The sequence below is a fragment of the Tinamus guttatus genome, unplaced genomic scaffold, assembly GCF_059628265.1.
Source record: "Tinamus guttatus ecotype Peru unplaced genomic scaffold, ASM5962826v1 Tinamus_guttatus_pri_ptg000240l, whole genome shotgun sequence".
Taxonomy (NCBI): domain Eukaryota; kingdom Metazoa; phylum Chordata; class Aves; order Tinamiformes; family Tinamidae; genus Tinamus; species Tinamus guttatus.
The window spans coordinates 10,023,346-10,047,523 of record NW_028288774.1 but is presented as its reverse complement, the minus strand read 5'-3'; the positions used below and the strand labels follow the sequence as shown (position 1 = coordinate 10,047,523).

The 24,178-nt window shown below is 44.8% G+C and overlaps 1 protein-coding gene across 10 annotated transcripts in view; it reads right to left on the bottom strand.

Moving 5' to 3' along the window:
* BRSK2 (BR serine/threonine kinase 2) overlaps positions 1–24,178 on the bottom strand; it is a 270,165-nt gene that overhangs the window by 79,800 nt on the left and 166,187 nt on the right. For all 10 annotated transcript variants that reach the window (XM_088525806.1, XM_088525804.1, XM_088525805.1 and 7 more), the window contains exons 3-4: positions 17,497–17,582; positions 5,637–5,777 (exon numbers count right to left, since the gene is read on the bottom strand). In XM_088525806.1, coding sequence (XP_088381932.1) covers positions 5,637–5,777; positions 17,497–17,582 — 227 coding nt within the window. The remainder of the gene's footprint in view (positions 1–5,636; positions 5,778–17,496; positions 17,583–24,178) is intronic.

Genomic DNA, 24,178 nt, shown 5'->3' with positions numbered 1-24,178 from the left:
AGAGAAATGCAGCACCACCCTGCAGAAAAAAGTCTGCAGGTCTCTGATCCAGGATGCAAACAGATTGCCCAGAGCTCCTCAGCCGAGACGACAGTGTAAGAAGCTGGCCCGTGAACCAGCATAGGAGGCCCTTTGAAAGGAGAGTGGAGTGAATGGGAGGCATTGAACGAGCCACGCCGGGGAAGGCACGCACACTCGGGCACTTTGCAACATCCCTTCCTTCAAAGGCCCTGCAATTCCTGTGTAGCGCAAGAGGGAGAGAGAGATGCAAAAACAGTGCTAGGGAAACTGATACAAATCTTGGAGGTGGTGCAAAACCGCTTGCTGTCTGGTGTTGCCATTCAACTGCTTCTCTAGCTCCCTCCACTGCCCGTCCAGGCCGTCCTCCAGTTCCGGAAATATCTCCTCAGCTGCACTGCAGGCAATTGCTGCCTATGGGAAAGGCAGAGGCAAGGCAGACACCCTCCCCTTGGCATCCAGGCCTGGCAGAAGGTGTGTGGCGTAGACACAGGATATCAGATTCAAAGAAGCTATGTCACATGGCACAGATGATGAACTAACTCATTATTTTAAAGTGATTTTTGAGCTGAAACATTCGTATCCGTTTCTATGACAACATGTTGTAGGTCATAGATTTCTAACCCAAGAAACCTCCTAATTGGAGTAGTTGCAGGTCGTTTGTAATAATCAAATTGTTGGCTACTTTGCAAATGCTTTTCTTACTGACCCCACACTCCCTGCAGGGCCAGACCACAGAATAATTTTTCGCAATATGTCTCTTAAAAGTGCTCAGCACAAGCTCATTGTGACACAAATCATTTATCAGTAATAATTAATAGCAGCAGAGAAGCAATATTTTTAACTTTTACGAGAAGAAAAAGCCTTTCATCTTATTTTTCATTTGCTTCTGGAAACACGATTTGAATGTGTAACTTAGAGCTCCCTCCAGAAGCATCTTTGTTTAGAGTCACGGTTGCTATGCTCAGATGTAGCAAGTTTTCACTGAATTCTGCAGAACAAGTAAATGTAGTTGTGGCTAGGAAAAAGGACGACATCTACAAACACATCAAGAGTCCTGGAGAAGGCCCGGGCTGCCCAAAATGGTGCCTGTTCTTTTGCAATTCTTTCTGCTGATCTATTAAAACACCTTGCCCCTCCCTACAAAGCTTGGCTATTTTTATGCACTTCAAAGCCAGAACAGACTGTCAGCTCTGATCACCACTACTGCACAAGCCAGAGAACATTGCCTGGCTATGCCTACAACAAGAATATTCCATTTGGGGGTGTCCAGCAGATTATATAAAGAAATAATAATAAAAGGATGTGCTCTTTGACCTGAGCTGAGCTGATTATGCAACCTTTGGCATGGTGGCTGCTGACCTTGGTTGGTTTTCTCCAGTTTGCTGTACAAGGGAAAGATGAAAATCCTTGGCTTTTCAGAGCAAGTGTCAATCATCAACCTGAAATGCCAGAATTTGGGCAATTCTTGGGGAATCTCAGGTTTCATGAGGGAGAAAAGGTATTTTTCTAACTCACAGTGTTCTGGAGGAAAATTTGAAATCTGAAAGGCCGAAGGACCATGATGCAAAGCAATATGAACAAATTCCAGAGTCTCTAGACCGATTGCACATTGGAGGCCTTCAGCCATGACTTCCATGTGCCCAACTGCTGCCATCCTAAGTATTTGATAGATTATCCTGGCACAACACTGTAACATAAATGAAGCAAGGCAAAGCAAGAGTCACTGGAAGGACGATGCCATCTGACACAACAAGTTTCTCAGGACACTGGGCACTTTCTGACTTCCTCTACCTCTCACAGATATCCCAAGTCTCTCCTGAGCACATGCTTCCTTTACTGACAGTGACTGGCAGCTCCAGCCTGCAGGAATCTGACCACAGATTCTGGTATTACCACTGTGAAATCCTGAAGCATTATCTAATAAACATCCTTTCCCCCCTTGCCCTGGGATGAGCACAAGGGAAACTCGGACAAAGCTCTGATTCCTGCTATAGCCTCTCTCAGCTGCCCCCCTCCCCGTGCACACGCATCAGCAGGAGCGCGCGCGGGAGCAGGCACAGCCCCGGGCTACGAGAGGAGAAAGGGCCCTCATAATTGTCATTTATCAATATTCATAAAGGACCTGCGCAACCCCTCTTGTGCACGCTCGGGAAAAAAAGAAACCAAAATGAAATCCAACCAAAATAAAAATAAAACGAAATAATCATCTTGCCGTGCATTACCGCAGGGGATTTCCCCTCACTGTCACCACCGCCCTGCACAGTAATTGGCATTATCTGTTATCTCGGGAGCCGTAATAAGGTTTGCCACGGGGCACTTTCTCTAATCATATTTTTATTTGTCAGCTCGCGCGGCACAGATGCCGAGAGCGAGGCCTGGCCCACGCGAGAGCCCCAGCTGAAAAAAATCCGAGCGTGGCCAATGGCAGCCGGGGCCGGTGATGTCAGCCGCAGCCAACGAGGCGGCCGTGGCGGCGGCACCGGGTGCCGTGTGGCTCCCACCTCCCCCTGCAGCACCCGTGCCCGCCGGCCACCAGCAGCCTCCCTCCCAGCAGGGCCAGACGCGGCGCCCGCTCTGACTTTGCTTTGCGTGGGAAACAGCACCGGCCCCGCGCGAGCTGCCACGCACTTGCTGCAGCCAAGACAAAAAAAAGCATTAGCTACATCCAAACAACAGGTCTGAGCTAGCAAGGGGACACCCTACGTGCCCTGGTCCCTGTGCTGCAGCGCGGTGCGGAGAGGGCGGCGCACGGGGGCCGCGCCGCAGCCAGGAGCTACCGCGCTGCGGCAGTGGAGCGGCCGCTCCGCCGAGCGCCAGGACGCGGCTCGCGGGTGCCCGGCCGTGCTTGGGCGCAGCGCTGCCTGCCTGCTTTCCTGCACGGCTCCTTTCCAGCAGGGAAACCACAAGGGGCTGCAGGGGAGCTTTTCCTCACGGCCAACCTTATCCCAACTTCCGTTGGGTGCCTGCACCTGGGAGTGAGGCGCCTCCCCGCTTCTCTGCCCTTTCCACTCAATGCGAGAGCAAGGGCAGAAGGCTTGTGCTGTTTTAAACTCCACACAAGCATGCACAAGCTTCACGTCCATTTTCCTTCCTTGTCTGGAAGCCTCTCCCCACGCACAAGTGATCTCTGCCCATGGCAGCGGCAGAGGCCTTGCAATGAAGGTAGCACCAGAGAATCCTTCTAGATCCTTTCATCCAGGAATCCTGCGGCATCAATACTCTGTAAGCAATGAAAGCTGGAAGTGACAAGGCTCTGCTGTGACATGAGCCACAGACATTTTGCAGTGCTTTGGGAGGCAGAGGAAGAAGACAGGACAGTGAAACAGAGCTGGGGACACCAGGCCATCAATCTCTTCTGCCGGGGGGTTAGAGGAACCCACATTTAGTCATTAACCAAAGCAGAAGCCTTCATTTTTCAATGTGGTCATAACTGGATAACCTAACTGATGAGATGATTTGTCATTTCGCTGCCCCACGACAGGGCAAGGTCAGGCTCCATTGCTTAGGAAAGCACATCGACTTCGACACACACGAGCATGCACCGACATATATTTATGCATGCTTTGATTGCAAGAAAAAGATTTAATGATGACTGTTCAGAATATAACACAGATTCTAATATCATCTCAGGGACCACACAGGTCTCTGAGTGACCTGGAGGAAGGGAGAGCTTATGATTTACTGCTTGCTTATTCAGCACTAGCTGCTGGTGAAGGGGGAGTTGACAAGGAGATGGGATTCACTTCTGCACAAGACAACTGCCCAGTCCAGTATGTTTAACAGAAGAAAATGGATTCCTCAAGAGAGATGTGTGCTCTGCCTTGGAAATCCCACATTTCCTTAAGCCTGCAAAAGTACTTGCCTGTCTGACAGATCTGCCATTATCCTCACTCAGCTTATTAAAGTTTCAACCATCGGGAGGTGTCCACCACAAGCGCAAAGGACTAGTGTGTCCGTGCATACATGCTTATGTAGACATTTCCGTCACCACAGAGATTCATATTTCTCTGGAATACTCATTTAAAGATGTAAATAATTTCTCTTCAGGTCATAATTAAATAGTTTTGACTGCTCTTGGATAAATGCCAAGTACAAAACAGGAACACCTCTAGGAAAACAGACCCAGCAGTGGTTACGCTGTCCAGTGCCCCCAAAGAATTACAGCTGTACAACCTCCCAAGGATTATGCCACGGAATGCCATCTACTAGAGAGTTCTGAAAAATCAATTACATTTGAGAAGCTCATGATCCCTCAATTCCGGTAAGTGGCATTGAGCAAAACTGTGGAATTCAGAGAACAAAATTTGTCAAGGTAGCTGTGAACAGAGAAAACTTAGCTGCTCTAGCCAGCGTGCAGAGCCTGCTCTAAGCTCCTGGAAGAAGCCCTTCGACTCTCACTCATTTACCTGTGCCAAGTAGGCATTGGCTTCAGGACCAACTTGTCCCCAAACCCACCATCTTTGAACAGTCCATTCCCCTATCAGCATGCTCTCAGTATATCTTCAAGAAAGATTGTTACTCTCCATTTATCAGAAATATGTTCTGTTTTACATTAATATATCCTACTGGAAAGAGTCAGCAATGCAAGCGGAATAGGACAAGAGCAGCAAGTTAAATATATAGGTATCCATTTTTGCTGTGGCCATTTATGCTACAGATATCTGGTTGGGGAGTTCTCAGCACAAAACCAGAGGGAATAGAAAACTACTGTATGTTTATTGAGAAGTAGCTATACCATGATTATGCAAATCCTTCTACTCCAGTGTCTAGCAGTGGCCCTTGGCCTAGTGGAGAGGGGGGATGTGCAGCAGCCAGTGGCTCCTCAGAAACAGCCATGCAGACATTATGTAAAAGACCCCTCTCAGCCAATCTAGCTGTGAGGAGACGTATTACTGAGAAGCAGCTACGGGTCAGCAGCTGCACAGAAACTCTGTGCTTCAAATTGATTGTAACAACTTAATTTTGGTATAATTTAAATTATCTGAACTTGTTGAAGATGAAGGAGAAACCAAGCCAATTTAAAACACCACCTGAAAGTGCAGGTTAAAACATACTTGATGGTTAAATCATCTGATGGAGTCAGTATCAATAGCAGTTGGATCAAGGAAATTGTTCCCTACTGGAAAAGAAATGAAAGGCAAAGCCAAGTCAAAAGCCAAGACGGGACTTAATGAAGGTTGCCAGAAGCTAGCACATTTCCAAAAGCAAAGGAAAGGAAGGAAATCAAAAAATGACTTTGCAGTATTGGTAATTGTCCCAAGTTTCTTCAGGGACTCATTTTGATATAGCATATACAATTCTCAGTTATTGGCAAGCGTCCCCAAGAATGATGGAAATTAACTGCTTTTCCCTTGTGGCTTCTGTTTTCCTGGTTAAAGCATTCTCTGTGAATGAAGTCTCTTCCAGTACAAAACCATGGACAATCTATGTAAAGTCTGTCTGTGACTGGTGTGCAGTCAGACTGTATTAAAAAGATACATCAGCATTTTATACAGCACTTCTAAGGCTTTACAACACTAGTTACTTAATAGTAAAAGAAAGTGCCAAGAAGTAAGATCCCATTATTATATGCTTTTATGTCACAGGTAGTTGCTGTTGAAAATGACTGTACTTACCATATTGAATGACTATGGCAGAAGTCTAAAGCAGAGATGATTTGTCGGAAGAACTTCCTAGCTTCTTTTGGTGTTAATCTTCCCTTTTTTACAAGATAGTCAAAGAGCTCCCCACCTGACACATGTTCTAGCACCAAGTACCTACAAAATAACAAAGACAGAATTTGGTAAACACACTAGCATATCAATGCACTTAGACAGAGACATGTATATACACGCGCGCGCGCACACACACACACACACAGATATATATAAACAAACCTCTTTTTACCCATGGCTAAGCAGAATATTTCTGGGAGAAAAAGCAGTGGAGAACAGAACCTGAGACTGGGAGTGATTAATATAGGGGTTCTGCAAACTTGCAGACTTGCCAAGGATTTGAAGCAAATGGATGGATTCAGTGTTCAGTCTTCTGGAGAGAGAGAATAGGGGACACAAAAATGACTCAAAAGACCTGGAGGGGAGGAAGATTAAAAATGGGTCTAAGCTTTTATGGCAGCTCTGAAAGTTACTGTGCAGTGAGACCACAGAGATGTAGCCTCAGGTCCCCTCACTAAGCTGATGTGTGTTTTATAAACAGATTTGGCAAAGTGGTACTCACACAGTGTTCTGACTCGGACACCTGAGAACCAGGTAGATGCCAAAAAAACTAGAAGGAGTTTAGAAAAAAAAAAAGGCTAAAGAGTTGAAATTAGGAGAAATATCAAAAGAACTGCATGTGTGCAGCTACATAAGGGCTTCAGCTCTGCCTGCTGGAGAGCAATGACTTGCTGGAGCAGCCGTCCCCTGAGTCCCATGTGAAGGTTGTACAAATGCAGCAAACAAGGCCCTAGCCACGAGGCACAAGAAGCCAGTCCTCACACCGAACTCTTTGAAGTCTGACAGGAATCAAATCTTCCGAAAGGAAAGGACTGGCCACAGAAGGGCTCTCTTGTTTTAAGTTGGGATAATGGGTAGCCAAGCAGAAGAAAGCTTAGCCTAACTCTCTGGAAATCCGGCCTAAGAGCGGGCAGCGAGCAGTTACCTCAGGGAAGCGACAGGAGCACTGACGAGCGGACCCCTTAAACCTGAGGCAGCTGTAACCCAGGCCAAGCAACAGGCCTCCACTGGCAACAAGGCTGCTTGAAAGTCTCCAAGGCCTCCATCTCCACTGCGATTCTCTGCTCCACTGTCCTATTTGCCCAGAACATAATATCCTAATAGAGCAAGAATAGACTGAGTGATGACATTTACTGGTCGGGATCTGAAAGAGATCATGATCCTGATCATGAACAACACAGGCATTTTTGACTGCAAAGCCCCTTCTGTTCCTTGGTGCTATTAGCCAGCTTGAAGGCCCATAGAGTGTGTGACAAACTCCTCTGAAAGGCTCCCCAGGGCTGCGCACAGGGAACAGGAGTGCAAAGGAGGCTCCAACAACGCAAGGGTGAACTGAGCTTCCCGAGGAGCTTCTTTGAGACATATCACTAGATACCTTGCAAACACATATTTGAGATTTTTCAAAATTTTGAGTATGCTTTTCCTTGTCCTCTTCCCCACAGGCAGTGCAACAGAGGGGGCAGAACTGTGTTTCCCCACCTTGCAAGTTGGTTTTATTCCCAGTTTTATTAATCCAACTCTTCAAGTTCAAGAGGGAAGTGAAAATAATTAATTCGGAAGAGACTACTATCTTTTCTGCACCTCAAGCAGTATACTCTGGGAGGAAATTTCTCAATTTGAAATGGAACGAGGAAAACGGGATTATAAGCTTGGAGGTTTCACTAACTCTGTTTTTAAAGTCTCAGAAATATGGAGCCATACAGGCATAAAAGCTGTTCTGAAGAAAGTAAAATTGATTTTAAGAGCACGGATTTAGCCTTGAAAATGCCAGAGTGCGATTTGAGGCCCAACTTCAACAGCAGCTTCCAGTGGCACTCTGTGTGGAACAGGAGAACTGCACTTCCCTCCCCAACAAAAATGCAGCAGAAAATGCAGTACGAGACGGATGTTAGCACTGACTTCACAGATAACTGAACATGACAGAGGCAGAGAAAATCAGGCAAGAATACAGCAATATTCAAAAATTGAGGGGAAACTACATTTTTCTGAATCTTTTATCAAAATATATATATAAAAAAATGAAAACATGGCAAGTCTCTCAATTTTTGCCCCATTGAGATTGGGAGAAAAAAACAGAAAAACCTTGATTCAGAAATCACATTTTCAATACCTGCATTACCTCCTCTCCAGGAAGAGATGGGCACCTGCCAGACCATCCACTAGGTATATATTGATAATATGAAGACGGCCATTTATCTACCTTATAGTTCTAGAGCAAGATGATTGACAACAGATTAGAAATGCTCAGAAAAAAAATAACGTGCAGTAGTGATGGGCACTGAGGCTTCCATGTCTTTAAGTCCCAAGCCTAACTTTCCAAACCATGCCTAAGGAACGCTCTGAGAAATGAGTTCGCTACATAATTCATTCTCCCTCTCATACTAGACACAGATCCGGCTTAATCTCCCATATGGCAGCCCCAAACCTGGCTCAGAATCAATCCTAAAATTCTCCTTGACAGCTTTTTCTCTTGCTGTGCCCAGTAGAAGCTGGATATACCAGTGCATCTTGCCCCCTAAATTCAAACTGAGAGTTGTTGTCTCTTTTCTACCTTTTCCTTTTTTCCTTTTTCTTCCGTCTTTTTTTTTTTTTCCTGGGCGGTATCTCATGAAGATGATTGCAGTTGGAGGCATACAGAACATCCTCTACATTGGCTACAAATGCACAGTTTTGGAAAATTACAGACCCAGCATTTCTGTCACCCACAGCAGGAACTGCAAAGCAATTTATTTTCAGCGACTTCATCCCTATTAAAAACACTCAACAAAAATGCACTGACATGTTGCATGAAAAAATAAAACAAATTGAAAGACAGGGAGCATTTACAAGGTTATTCATTTTTGCTTGCCACCCAGAAGCACCAGATATAATAATGGAAATGAACAGAGGAGAACATCTAAAAAAGAGCTATTTCTGTGACAAGTCGGGGACGTGGAGAAGCACAGCAGTGATGTTTCCTGATCTGACAAAGCCCCTAGCGTGACAGCACTGAGAAGGGAAGCAAACACGTTCCCCAATGGTCATTGCAAGGAAGAAACGCTGCAGGGATCACGCCTCAAGCCCTGCACAGTTACGTCGCATCCAGAATTTCTGAACTCCGATTTGCAGGTGGGCACCCGCCAACCCTATTCCCTCCAGTATGACCAAGCTTTTTTTAGGATAGCCCCCAACGAGCAGATTTTTGATTAAATGAGGGTGTAATTCAGCACCCGCCTCCCCTTCCGCACGAGCCAATGTCTTCCTGGCACACTGGGTAGCACGCTAGTAGTACACGTTACTTCCAAAGAGCCCAATGAAAGAAGCTTAACCCTTCCCAAGTGTTGCAGCATGTCCAACTACCATGGGATAGCTGCTCTAAATGTGTATATATGTGTGTAGGAATGAATTCATACAAGGGGGATTTTCCTTCTGTTTTGGAAAAGCCATTGCAGAGAATACTCAAGGAAAGCCTTGCAGGATGTGCACCACATGCAGTGACAATAGCGAGATGGGCTGTCTTAGCAGAAAAGGCTCTGTAAGAGCGCTTAGCACTCGGACGCTTTGGAGGAACATGTGCTCTTCTGGTCCTTGCAATCCATGTGAGAGACACATGGTAAGTACTACCTGCTTGTTCTCCTCAGATAGGGAACTATGAAGCCTTGCCCAGGGTTACAAAATCGCCCAGTAACAGAGCTGAGATCTGAGTTCTTCTGCCTTTCACTCCATGCTGCTGCTACCAATTTCGTCTCTGCTCATGAAGGCATTGCATAAGCGAGAAACCACCTGGCTTCTGTGACTCGCTAGGAAGTCAAGTGAACACTGCATTAAAAACAAATCCTTGATTAAACATGTTTCCCACTGTGTATATTCTTTAAAATGTTGCAGGAGTTTTTGGAGGCCACAGCTTGTCTTTATACAGATGCAAATGTCCATGTCTTGCATGGTATTTCTTCATGCCCCTGCTACAAGCCAAAACGTGGAACTGAAAATCTCTGGCAAAGCTTCAGAGCTTCAAAAACTCTGGTGTTCAAAGGCAAATGTGCTGAATGCTTGATACACGGAATTATTTAATCTATAGGAAAGAAGCAGTTGATTCTGCCTCAAAGTTTTTATTTTATTTATTCCCTTTGCCACATTTCCACTTGCATCCTAGCACCATCAACCACCTTCCCAATCAAAAGTAGCAACTTCCTAGTCTTAGGCAACCCAGTAGGTATTGCGTCAGAAAGAGGAATGAAGCTCAGAAAAGCAGTGAGCTGCAACTCTTTTCCTTCTTATTGTTTCAGTTTCATTTAATCTTGTAGGTGACAAAACAGTACAGAAATAAAAGTAAACAAACAGTATGGTAACAGAGGGATGATGTGTGTGTGTGTGTGTGTGTGAAGGAAATGGAGCTGCCAGGATGAACATGGGGAAATGTGGCCTTAAAGCATCTCGGTTCTGGCTCTGCCAAGAGACAGCAGAGACTCCAGAGGATCTGAGCTGATAGCAGTCACTCCAACAGTGATTGGGAGTTATTCTGGAGCTTAGGTCAGAAATTTAGCAGAAAGTGCTGTGCCTCCTCTCCTCAGTGTTCCAGCTTGCCCTGTATTCTGGCTATCACAAGATGTGACAGCATATAACCCACTTATACCAGTTTCACATTGCTCCTAAACCAGGCAAATTATCCTCCAAGTAACGTAACTTCAGTCTTTCCCAAAGCCTGTATGTCAGCAGGACTCCTATAAACACAGTGGAAGGTCCAGTTTCTTCTGGGAACTGTCAGTAAATATTTGATGAACAGCAGCAGATGTGTACATAATTCACCTTGGTTTTGGTTGCAATCAAATACTCTATGGAGCAGGGCTATGAGGTTTTATGAAGCCACTAACAGGAAAAAAAAAAAAGTGACTCTTGCCTCAAACTCGAAACAATCACAAAATGTTGGTATTAAATAAAAATTCTGTACAGTTTTCCCCCTTTCTTCCAGATATCCAATATCTAAAGAAAGATATTGGCTTTCACCTCTGACATCCTACCTTCAGCTCAAATTCAACATGGCTAAAACAGAGCACTTGACCTTCTTGCCCTCCTCCACTTCTTCCTTTCTCTATCCCCAGAGGAAATACTGCTTGTCTGACTGTCATTCAGGCTTGTGACGTGGGTGTTACCTTGGACTCCTCTTTTTTTTTTTTTTTTTTTGAGGTCTTTTCAGCTTGGTTTATTGATATTCCATAGATATTCTCTTCATTATATCTCTAATAAAACAGTTTTCCTTTCCACCTACGTGGTGAGACCTCTTGTCTAATATTAGGTAAATTGTATCTCTGCTACTTCATCATCTCATTCATCTTCATAAATGGCCTGGCCCCACTGATAACCACTCGGAAGAGATATCACATCACTTCAGATACCTTTTTCCTAGCTCTCTGCCCTTACACCTCCTTCCATGCCTCCTCCATTGCCTCTTCCTTTTTTTATACTATGTTTAACATAATGCTAGCTGCCTTCAGTTCGAGGCATCTGGTGGCCTACTCTGCAACCAGTCTAGGGTTTCTTTCCTTGGCCTTCTGAGGTGACTCCCACCTCTGACCTGCCTCCATAGTCAGCTTCCACCATCCACTTGCTCAGCATCCAGACCAGTCCCCCTAAATTTGATATTATCTACAGATCTACCTCATTATTTTTCTTCATCTTCTTGAAGACTGTTCTTGCTGTGATGCTTGACAATGCCTTGGACTTCCCCACTGAGCAGTCTCCAACGGAAGTTGTGTGTTTTGGATTGCAGCTGACTTTCTGTTCCACTCTTGTCCAGGGCCAGCACAGCAAAGACCCAGCCGTGACATGGTCACCTTGGCACTATGGCACTACCAAGCTGTGTATCACTTAAAACACTGAAACATAGACTGTGTGGGACAGCAAAGACCAGGGCCATGCACTACTGGGTAAACTGAGCATCAGAAATCAATCAAACAAACAAACAAAAAACCCCGCACCCCCAAAACTGTGATTTGTAGAAGATTAAAAGCTGCCTATAAACCATTAGCAAGAATGGTGTGAAACTAAACTTCTTGCCAGCTGGGATTGCCCACAGCAGCCCATCACTACATCCTAGTGTGGGTTTGCAACTCCTGTTTTTTCAGCCTCATAGATCAATACAACTTATGAGACATTCACAGCTATACAGATTAGAGCCTCTGGGGCAAAACAATGTATTTGTTTTTATAAAAGCATTAAATGGATAGAGATCTTTACATGAAAGCTCATATGGAAACCCAAAGTATTCCAAGTAAATATTGTAAGTGCAAAATAACAACAGAAACAAGAAATATTCTCCTGTGCTGTAGAAACTTCAGCCAATTTGGGCAAGTGATTAGCAGCCTGTTAGAAAAACAGTTAACAAACTTTTTATTAAATGTTAAAATATGTTAACATATTAAATGTTAAAATATGTTAACATATGATGCACAACATATGATGCACAATCTAACTTAAACCTAAAAAGTCAGGTGGGTCTTTTACATATGCCTAGATTTAGATAGGGCTATTTGTGTAGTGCTGCAAGGCTTTTGAGACAATGCAATCCCAGCGTGTCCTCCAGCAAGATGCAAAAGCCCCAAACACACAGAAAGGGCCATGCAAAAGACAAGGAAAATCCTGTGAATTACGGCTTGTGTGCTCCGTGCTCAGGAGTTACTGCTTTATGGCAGAGGGCCTCTGGGTGAGAAACTTCACAAAGTGACTACAGCTGCTGAGAAGCTCAGCTACTCTGCCTTGTCACTTAAGAGTTGATCTCTATATGAAAATCATGAAAATAGTGCTAAGACCAGGGAACACAGTAGGAATCAAGACACTTCTGAGTTGACAAAACTGTCTAAGCAATTAACAAGGCCAAGGACACAAGTCAAGCGAGAATTTCACTTATAAAGACAGATACGTCTATAGCTCTTTTCTGTTCCTATATTTATTAGTGTCCACATCTATAAAAACCTCCTAATCTATTCCAACGAGTCTGGCCACATATTTATACGCAAACTGAAACAGCTGCATCACAAACATCACGCGCTGAATACAGCCACTAGAACAACCTTGCAGGAACAGCTCCTTCCACAAAACTCCCAGGAGATCAGCCGAGGAGCTCCCTACTCCTTCTGACCAACTCAGCTAAGAGCTAGAAAATTCATTACATTTCAAAGCTCTGGCAAATCAGCAAGGGAGCTCTCTAGAATGGCAGACTGCCAAAAAATAAAGCCTCTAGGAAGAAAAAATAAAGCCGTGGTGCTACCACTCTGTTTGCAAAATGTCCTTTCATACCTATGGATATATGGAAGGACATATGTACAGCAGAGACATGGTTAAAAACTGCCCAACCCAGACTGACATGTTGCAATTCTTCGACGGCTTTTTCACTGTACTGTTTTGTATTGATTAAATAATCTCTATCAGATATTAAGCCCCTTGTTATTGGTGCAACCTATAAATTATTCAGAAGCTATATAAATTCTTATGGCAGGCATGAATTTTTAAACCCTAATTTGGCAGGAGGCCAGGAACTCTTTTATTTTTCTTATTTTGTCCTCTCCCGCAAGAAAATGTGCATGCTTTGGATTTTGTTTGTTTGTTTTTTGGTTTTGCTTTCCAAAGGACGATTTTAATTACAAACACCTTGTTTAAAATGAGATCATATCTGACTGCTAATTATGTTTAGACACGAACAAGTTGGGGATTTGGGGGAGAAAGAGAAGCAGAGCGGGAGGTTTTGCTGCTGCACTGCCCGTACCTTGGATTTATCGGGACGCACGGTGTTTCGAGTGTTGCTGTCGCAGTGGGCAGTCGCGTGTGCCGAGGCTCTGCCTTGGTCTCCTTCCTACGGAGAAGACCCAGCCAGGGGGACACAGCACAGGACAGGCAGAGCTGGGACAACGAACACCCATCAGCTCCCTGTCGCAATTCTGCTAGTGACCAGCTCAAGTCGCTTCAAAGATTCGTGGTTTTTATGGGGAATAGCTAAATGCCAGGCTGGTATCCTCTGGCACATGCTCCAGACCAGCCTACCAAGAGGCTCATCTATCAAGACAGCATTTTCCAGTGCTGAGCCCTTAGAGTGACCTCAGCTCTATGAACCCTGCCTTCTGACTCCTTTCTCCATAGATGGACCAAATGTCAAAATCTTGGGCTAGCAGTAGCAGAATACAAGGGGAAATCTATTTTCGCTTTCTTGCACCTCATAATTTGTTTTTGTTGGAAATGAAGTTAGAGGGAAACGTAGCAGGAGAGGCCTGGGCAGCGCGAATGCCTCTGCAGACACCAGCAGAGCTGCAAGGCTTTGACACTGCTGTCAGCTGATCTGGTGTATGCCAGAAATGAGTCGTGCACAGGCAGCCGGACATTTTAATTTTGTTATCTGGCTCACTGGGAAGCACCTTCACCTCTGAAAGCAGGAGGTGGCATGTTGTATACGCTGCAATGAGACTTGGGCACGTGCCCAGTGGTGACACTGCGCTGCTGGAGGAGCAAAAGGGGATCTGTTGTGCTTGGAGAAAGAGCTGCTGAATGCATGACCCACTTCCAAGAAAAAGAGGTAGCTCTATGAAGATGTGAGATCTGCTCTTCCTCTTAAAACAGACTCTTGTGTAAAATAATATGAAAAATTAAAAAGCATGTATATAAATATGGACACAAATATCTATACATAAGTATATATATAAGTATAAAAGTATACCTATAAAAGTATACCTGCAGATACATGCTACAAACTTTATTTATAAACGTATACCTGCATGTACATTATATACACATGTGTGTATCACTTTATATATTATCCAGACATACTAATGGAAATTAGAATTGAGAAATACTAGTGTAATACTAGTATACCATCTGAAAGAAATAGGCATGGGGTGATCATGGGTTGTCTATATTCAATTTTCCATCAATGAAAAGCATCTACATGCTTATTCAAATCAGGCATTCCCCTTATTCAAATATGGCCAACCCAACTTAGCCTTATCCCAGATTGCCACTGGACAACAGGCTGCTTCTGGGGAGGAGTAAGCTTTCCAAATGGAGGCATCACCACATCACTCACACAGTGTTTCCCCTCCAAGATATGCTACAGAACACCCCTAAAACTAAGTTTTGGTATCATTCTGCTAATTCCCTTCGCTTATTTAGCTTTCCCTAATATCTGGTCTGAGCTTGAGTCATCTAAATTAGTGACGCACATGCAAATTTTGGTAGCTTATTGATTCTTCCCCATTCCAAAACAGCAATAAATTTCTTAAAACAAACCTGGGCACACTTCATATTAGACTAAGACACTTCATTTCTCTATCTCTAAAACAGGAAGATGATCCTGTCCAGCCTGAAAGCCTTTAGAGCTCACAGCCACCTCTGTTTCTCCAAATAGCTTGATTAAAAAAGGAAAAATAAGGGAACCAAACAGAAAATGACGGCCAGGCTAGCACAGACACGGTCCTCGGAAGCCAGGCACCACCGTGACTGCTGGGATGGCAGGCATGATGGAAAGTGTCCCAACCAGAAAGCCATCCCTTTTTCAGCTGATGGTGTGAACTGCAGGTCACTGTGTCTTATTATTCAGGGAAGCACAAGAATCTGCATGTCTCATCCCACCCACGCCTGGCGTGTGTTTCCCCTCCCCAAGCAGGCGCCTCCGCCTCCCGGCTTTATCCAAGCCGGTGCCTGTTTCTAATTTTGAATGACAAGGTTTGGCACAAGCTCCACATTATGCCCTTTCTTTAAAATAGTGACTAATAAAAATGAAATGTAAGTAATGGTCGTTGGCACTTTCATAAAGCTAGTGCTTTTCAGCGGAGGAACTCGGTACCTTTATGGGTAGACACAGACAGCTCTGTCTTGCAGACCGAGGAGCAGGGCACCAAGAAGACTTAGCCACTGTTGAAGGTTAAACAGAGTCATTGACAAAGTCCACTTTGGAGCCCAGCATGCCTTAGAAGCCAGGATTTCCAGACAGAGCTGAAAGATACAGGATGCTTTCCTTTACAGGTTAGCTTTTAACAGGGAGGTGCCTGGCTGCCTGGGAACGCAGTCACTTTTAAAGAGCTTGGTGCAAGACCAGCCCTGCTGCTCCAAACACTAGACATCCTTCACCTACAGCAGATAAACCCCGAGCCTTTTGGCAGGAGAGACACAGAACTCAGCTCAGCTCAGCTCCTGTTTTCCCTTATGTTCAGAGCAAGAACATCTATGTATTAGTATAGGTATAACCCCATCCCTCACCCCAGCGATGAGCACGGCCTTTGTCCTTCAAGTGTTTGCACATGTCTCCATTACCCAACACTCTAAACCTAACTGAGACACAGTAGCTGTACAGTGTGTTTATGCAGGTGTGTATGTGTGTAGGCAAGCACACATGTAGGAATGCACAACACACAAATAAAGAAGGATCACAAAGAAGAATATTCCTTCTCTCTGCCTGGGGCCTGGCCCTAGCGCCATGTAAGCCTGAATAAAGCAATAAATAAAGCTCTGTCCAATAAAGCAGAGTCTGCTCTTACAAATAGTGCCTGTTTTTTCCAGATTCAAAGAGAGTGGCTTAGCTGCTGCTCCCCTGCACGCAGCGCTGGCTGCATTAGGATGTTTGGACCTCTGTCCTCAGCTGGGGTGACCTAGTCTGTATGGAGCCAGGCCTGGGCTGAGACCCTTGGCACGCGGCTCGGGAGCAGCCAAGCCAGGCTCCAGCCAGCGCCCGTGCAGGGTCGCTCCAGCAGCCACATGGAGGGCAGGTTCTGCCCCACAGGACGGGCAATCCAGGAGAAATCACTGCCTGCCCTACTGAGCTCCTCCACAGGCACAAGGGGCTCACTGCATGGCAGAGCAATTCAGTGCTCTGGTACCAAGACTGCTCGGCAGTCCATGAGGATGGCTACCTCCATTCAGCACACTTGCTTTGGGTAAACAGTTCTTCCTTCCTTGTGTTTTGGCATTAAGGAGAGGTCACCAATGGATGATGACTTTTAGAAACAGTTTAATTTTTTAAATACTCTTTTCTACTTACAATAACCTGTTAAAAAGCTGAAAATAACATTTGAGTTCCCTACTGGGCTGCCCTTTTCCGCTTGGAAAACATTTTTTTTTTCCTGTTGTGCCAAGATTAATGTGGCCTGTTTGTTTGGTAACAGATTCAACGTATCTAGTGCCCTATCAAGCTAAAATGACTCTGTCTGTGGACAATATCCCTGCCTGGCATTGGCGATGATCTGCAAAAGAGCCAAACCAAGCAACAACAACAAAGCTTTGATAGTTAACTGTTACTACAGCGAGTTCACACGAGCAAAATTTCAGCATAGCCTAAAACCAAAAGCTGTTATTGATGGCAAACTTACGAATATTTTTAGTGAGAGTCAAGGGCTTCAGTGGAAACTATTAGGCAAGTGAGTATATCCAGAATATCCACTTTACCAGTTTGTTACAGTTTTGATTCAAAATGCTTCTAGACTCTATAAAGGTTCCTCTCCTGCTGCTGTTAGAAAACATTAACTTGTCATTTTTCCCTCTTTTTTAAGTAAGAAAAGAAATGGCATATAAACCAAATACAGAGCAGAAAAGAGAAAAATAAGAGGAAAAAAATTCCTTGTGCAAATAGGAATAGTCGCTCCCTCGTCTAGCTATTAGGTATCACACAGACACCAGACCTGAGGGTAAAGCATGCCCTACTCCCCTCTTGCAGAAATGTTCCCAAGTTCCAAACCCTCCTCTCCCTCTCATCCTTCCTCCTTCCATTTTCCATTCCCATGTGCTGGCAAAAGCCAGTAATACCTACAAATATTTTTTATTTTCGTAAACATCATGCAGCTTTAAAACGTGGGGATGTTCTATTAACTTCAGGATGGCTATTTCCCGCTCCACCTGCAAGAAAAATAAAAAGAGAAAATTAGAAGGTCGGTCTTAGGATGTCAGAAATCATCATATACTTTCTTCCTCTTCATCAATTTCCCACTCTTGTCTATATGCAGGAGATTTTCACGTTATAATAATGGATAATATTTAGCACTCATATACTTTACAAAAGTATATACTTTACTCATATAGTTTAACAAAAATTTCAGTTATTCAGACTCCTGAATAACTGAACTGCCTTCCCTCCAGGACATAATAACAGCAAAACATCAAGGCTACAGGAAAATTATCAAATCTACCGAAGAGAAAGAGCTACAGGAATTATTGAGCATTCAAGACAGTTTCTCCTTCACAATCCAGAGTCTGTGACACAATCTCAAAATGCAGAAGCCCAGACATGTCATTTAGGCCTTTCCTGACCTCCCACAGACACAGCTGTGGCCACAGTGCACTAGGGATTGTACCTTTAGTTAATAAGAGAAAATCATAATCCTAAAGAACTTGCAACATAAGCAGGGCAGCTGAAATGTGGAACAGGACAACATAATTTTAGAGTTGCAGCACTGAGACTCAAAAAAGAGAAATAGATCTAAGAAGTGACTTGAAGTACAAGGCTCACCAAGAAATTAAGTCAGATTTGGGGAGACTCAGTATTCAGAGCCTTAAGTGCAAGGCTATGTTTTCTCTCAATTCCCAACCTGTCCGACTCCAGCTACTTCTCACAGTGGGTCCTCAGCGCTGAGCTAGCAAGTTGTGACTAAGCCCTTGCAATTAGCTGAAGTCCTGTTCTCATCCCAAATTTTTTATCAGACAGTAGTGGTGCTTTTAATTTGAATTTACTGAGGAGGGTATTCATTAGAGATGGAGTTCATAGCATTGCTCAGCTGCTGGCAAATTTGCTCCCTGCTGCTCAAAGCCACGCTGTGACCACTCTGATTTGACCTAGGCTAACATGAGGGGAGTTAATGTAGCGCAGTGGAGACTGCAGATAATCGAAATAAACTCTGCAGCAAGGCACAGTGTAAGCAATGCACAGTCAGGTATGACCAATTCCCAGGAATCCACAAAGGCAGGAAGGAGGCCTAGAGAAGGGAAGAGCACATAGGTTTTTCCAGTCCTTTGAACAACCAGTTATCCTGTGGCTGCTACCCTACCACCAAAACATGGGCAAAATGCACCCCCTTCCCCAGGTCTCCTCTGCAGGAATCACACAAGTAACTTGCTCCAGTACACTTTTAGTTCTTGGTATCCTTTAATTTCCTGTGATACTATCATCTGCTAAACCTGAACACAGACACCTTTCCCTGAACGTTAGTAAGATATTTAGCAGGAAATTAGAAAGTGCTAGTTTGCTGGCATCAGTAAGAGGAGGAGGATCTCTCAGCACACTTGGTTATCACCCCAGATTTCTCTTCCTCTTTTCCCCTCCAAGAAAGAACTAAAGCAACTGAAGAATCACATCTGAAATGCCTGCTGGCGGGTGCTGCGGCGACACGTGTCCAGGCCAAGCGAGTGACCGATGGCAGCATCCAGCCGAGGTCTTGCTTGGTTGCTGTCCTTAGGCATGAGACGAGGCAGTGATTTACAACCACCACTTGGAGGAGGTTTAACTGTACAAGCGTGAAGCATCCTGCACATATTTTTAATTTTGTGGAAATTAAACCCTATGGGGAAATCTAATTCCAGAAGTCATGACTTCAACCTCAGATATGCAGAAAGCGTCAGGCTTGGTGTGCCTGGCAGCATCACACTGCGATACATCCATCTACCACCACTCCAGTGCAGGCAGCAGGTTCCTTTCCCCAGCAGTGCGAGTCTGAGGTTAGAGAGGCCTGGTAGAATTCATAGGATCCTCTTTTGCCACCTTTGCTTGCTGTAAACCAAGGGCAAAACCAGTCCCTTTATGTAGGTATGACTTTACACAATCCTACAGTGAAAGGGACTTTATAAAGGTGAAGTATTACTATATTGCTTATAAAGTTCAAGACTTGGTCCCTGTGCAAAGCAGCAAGACACTAATGGCTGTATTATTCCAAGCGCTAGAGATTCCCATGTCTCCACGCAGCAACCCGATAAAGACCATCTTGAGAAACCTTACAGCAGTGTCCTGCCTCTTTCCCATTCTGCTGAAACACTGCACCAAAAGCCTGCACTGGACCCATCACCCTCTTCAAGTTACCACCGTGGTCACTAGTCACAGGTTTCTCCTCCAGAACCTGTTTGCTTTTCCTTCCCCACAGGGAAGCTAGTGAGGGATCTGGCTTGGACACAGAGTGCACACTGCAGTAGTGATTTTACTGACGTGCAGTTCAGGAGGGTCTAGTAGTAACCTGTGTCATTGGCAGTGGAGAGGTAGCTGGACTCCCTGGTGAAATAAGAGAGGCCTTAAATAGCGCACAGCTTTGCCTTCTTCTCCAGGGCTCTGCCAGCTCCTGGCATCACTTTTTTTTTTGCGCATCCCTGTCCTTGCAAACCATGCAGTGCTGTCCAGCTTGGAGCTGGCAAGGGCAGGAGAATGGAGAAACCCTGCAGGGGTGTTTGCTTTAATGCAGATGCAATTACCAGAAAGCAGGCCAAGCTTAGAATAGCCTGTCTGGGGAAGCTCAGAGTCAGTGATAAACAGGAAATGTGGAAAAACATTTGCATAGCAGTTAAAAATAAAAGAGGAAAAAAGAGGGGCTCTATCTGTCACACAAATGCAGGTTACGTGAGAGGATCCCAACTATAGCCTGGCTTGCCACATACCACAGTAAGCCACTACCCATGCAGCACCCAAAAGTCTTAGAGCTGGGTGTGGGGAGAAAACTATGAAAACCAAGCAGGGCAACTAGAGGCACACTGCTAACTGGTAACCTTGCAGGTGCCAATTAGAGGTTTTTAAAATCTATGCAGGAGGCTGATTTGCTGTCAGGATGCTCCAGTGATTCAGCTAATGACAAAGAGCATCATGAGGGCAAGGTGACCTTTAGAAGAAATAATGCAAAACTCCACTTCCATCTCTTGCACCTCTACTTTCACCTTTCTCCTCCGGAGGAGCTCACTGGTTTTCTCTGGTTTACGCCCATCTCAGCTGCATGGTTTTCACTGACACCAAGTGCTGCACTCCCTCCGCTTCAGACTCAGAGACACATGAGGTGGTAGCTGGCTCAAAGTACCAGGCTGCAGTTTATCCACAAAAGTGCTCTAAAGTGAACCACTTTGCTTCGAAGGAAGTAATGAAATAATTGGCAGAAGCCATGTCTACCTCAGCTCCTGAAAACTCTGTCTGACACGAACCTTCTCAGAGCTCAGAATTATTCAGAGTCGGGATGAACTTCAAAGGATGCAGAGATTTGGATGCTTATCTAAGTCTCCGGGCTAGAATTCAGCCTGAAACCTTGCACTGAAAGACCTAGTTTCTCCAGCATCTGGCTGTGTGGAGTAATTTGCGTTTCGGTGAAAGAGCACAGAGAACACAGAACATCAGCAAGTCACTGTGCCCCACTCCGCTGAGGTGAAATGGCTAAACCAAACATTTATCCAGCAAGAAACTAACTGAAGCTTTCTGGAAAGATTTCCTTCTTGGTGCAGCAAAAATATGCCTGAGATTTTACTTCTTCGGTATTTTTGCTTCTGTGATGCTTGTCTGACTTAAAGATTAGAAAGATGAAAAAAGCAATGGCTTATGTGCCACTTTTTTTTCCATAATAGTCAAACAAATAGGTACTCTTGAAATTAGAAGAGAACAGCTTTAAAACAAAAATGGTTTTATACAAAAAGTAACTATAGGCCCAATAGGCCCCGTGGGGTTTCACAGCTGTGGGGATATCATTATTCCAAACACACTTAAGCCCTTATAAAACCTAAGTAGTGCCGTATTATACCAGTTGCACCTTTAGTTTCAACGGGAGCATAAACAGAGTAAATGTGGAGGAAAACAAATTTTAAATGATTAAACATTGAAATATATTCCTTTGCAGCTCTGATTTTAGTTGAATTTCCAATTAAAGTGATCTTTCACTATATTTAGGTAAAACTTCTTCAGTAGGTGAGTGTGGAAGCACCTGCAGAACCACAAGAGTTGGTCATCTACAGAGAGCATCTCCTGCTGCTATTCTAGCCATTACCTCTCTCTCCTGAATACATCCAGACAGATTCAAAATGAAGTCAAATTCATCAACTGACTTCAGTGGAGTCCGAATCAGATCTTCAGATGATCATTAAGTGGTATCTGGAGGAAATCTTCTATTATACAATTCTGACTAATTAAATGCTTTATCATTAATTCTTTTTTTTTTTAAGTATTAGTAATTATAAGACTATTTAGTAGAAGGTAGGAAAATGATGAGGTGGAAAGTACATTTAGGTATCCACTGAATCAGGCTGCTAGACAGTGCTGTACCAAACACTTACTACAAACAGATCAAATGACTAGAAAGCTGAGCAAATCTTCCCTTCATTGAAAGCTCTATTATGGGCTCTTCGTGCCACAAGCTGTGTTTGTAGGCGTGCTTCTCAACATTATTTTCACATAAGTGAAAATAGGTATGCGTGAGAAGTGACTTGCATATTTGATGTTCAAGTTTACATGACAAACCTTTATATTAGGAAGTTTCCTAGTCAGGAAACTTATTTTCCCCAAACTATTATTATAATGGGATGTTCTACTTGTTTTTACTGTAAATAGTATTTTTCCATAGTCCCTTCAAAACTGCATTGTCAAAGTTGCAGTGAATTTCGAACTTTAACCTAAAATCCAAGCGTATGCAATCAGCTGAAGTTATATTATGAGAATTTTCATGGGAATCCTTCCTGCTGGTTTCAACGTACCTCAGAATAGGAACGAAGGAGTCCTGGTCTGTCCAGGCACAACTCCAGGGTCTTGAAATGACGGATTTGGGGGCCTACAAGTTATCTAATCATGGAAAATCCTATCAAGGAACCTCGCAGTTCAACTCAGTAGTTAACACCTGCAGTGTTTCTCAGCCCTCTGCCACAGGCCACTCAGTAAATACAGCATTTAGACTTATCTGCAACATATGTTTCCTTAAGAAGCATCAGGGCTTCAAGCAAGAGACACTGATGGGAGCTGACAAGGAGTGGATTTATTCACTCGGCACTTGAGCTTATCGCTGCCCGGTGGTACACGGCTAACAGGCGGCTGACACGCGACTCTGCCAGCGCTCGGCAGGATCGGCCCCTCTGCCCCGGAGAGCCGCCCTGCGCAGCCTGTCACCCACGGCGAGGGCCACCTCACGGCCACCATGGCTCAGCAGCGCAGGACAGAGGGCACCGCCGCTGAGCAGGAGAAATAACACCCTGAGAAATAACACTGAGGAGAGCGACACTCAGCAACTAAGGAGCGTGGAGAGCTCATTTTCAAATAACACAGGTGCAGAGCTTGTTAATACAGAGCTGAGAGGGAGAAATAGAGACATTATAGATTTAATGTGGACAGCACTGGGATGTCCGAGCCAAGACCAGGCGGAGGATCCAGGAGGCTGTATCCCACGAAGGGGATATGAGCACAAAGGAGACAGCATAGCTCAGTGTAAAGTTCTGCCAAAAATACAGGACAGTGCTGCTGAAAGCATTAGTAGAGAATATGATAAGGCAGAGGCATTCCCAGGAGCATGAAGAGCATCCAGAAAAGGGAATGAACAGTGAGAGAGATGCTGGCAGTACCATGATGGATCCTTTAGGTAGCCCATCATCAGGAGGACGAGAAATTAAAAAGGACATTTTAGGAAAAGCTTCCAAGGATAAACTCTTCGGCACTTTTCTACTTGTCTCAGCTAGCCTCCTTCTCTCTCTTCCTCTTTGACTCCATTAGTCATTCTAGCCTTGCTCAGCTCTTCCGCATTAACTTACACAAACGCCCTTTACAGTTTCTCCTAATACTCTTCCTGAAGTAATCAATAGGATTGCTCTTGGCTCCTTCTCCGTATCTTACCTTAATAGCCACCTCTGGTTTCTGGAGAAATAAGGCAGATAACAAATGCTCCAGGAGGGGGCAGAAAAGCCAGAGCTTTGTGGAGATCCAGAGCCCCCTCCAAACCCCAGGCTCAGCCCATGCCCTGCGCTATTCAGCAGAAGGCAGAGATACAAATCTCACGACATCATTTCAAAGAGCGGAAAAATATAATGTGACTTCAGATATTCTTCTACATCCTTCAAACCTTTGCTTTTGGCACCCCTTGACCCTTTAGATTGCCCCAGGGCTGGCAGCATTGGAAATAGAGACGCAGCAACCTATTGCTCTCCCCTAGGTTTTGGTTTCCGAAAAGGGCTGCTGAAGCACAAGCACATCTCCCAGAGGGACGGGCCCCAGACGGACAGCAACACGGACCTCACCCAGGATCCGCAACAAAGCCAAGGGCAACACAGAAGCGCGGCATTCATGTTTGCACTTCTCTCTCCGCAGCAGAGAGGGAGTCTTGAGGGGAGGCCTGGCAGTGACAGAGGCATCAGCAGCGGACGCGCTGCCAAATTGCAGAGCACAGATTCAGGGAGGCCACGCGCTCCCTTGAGCCCAGCGTGTCGTCATGGCAGGTTTGCAGAGGTTTATCACCCTGTACTGCAAACAGCAATTCCTGCCTGGCCTGACCAGCTGTACTTTTAAGCCC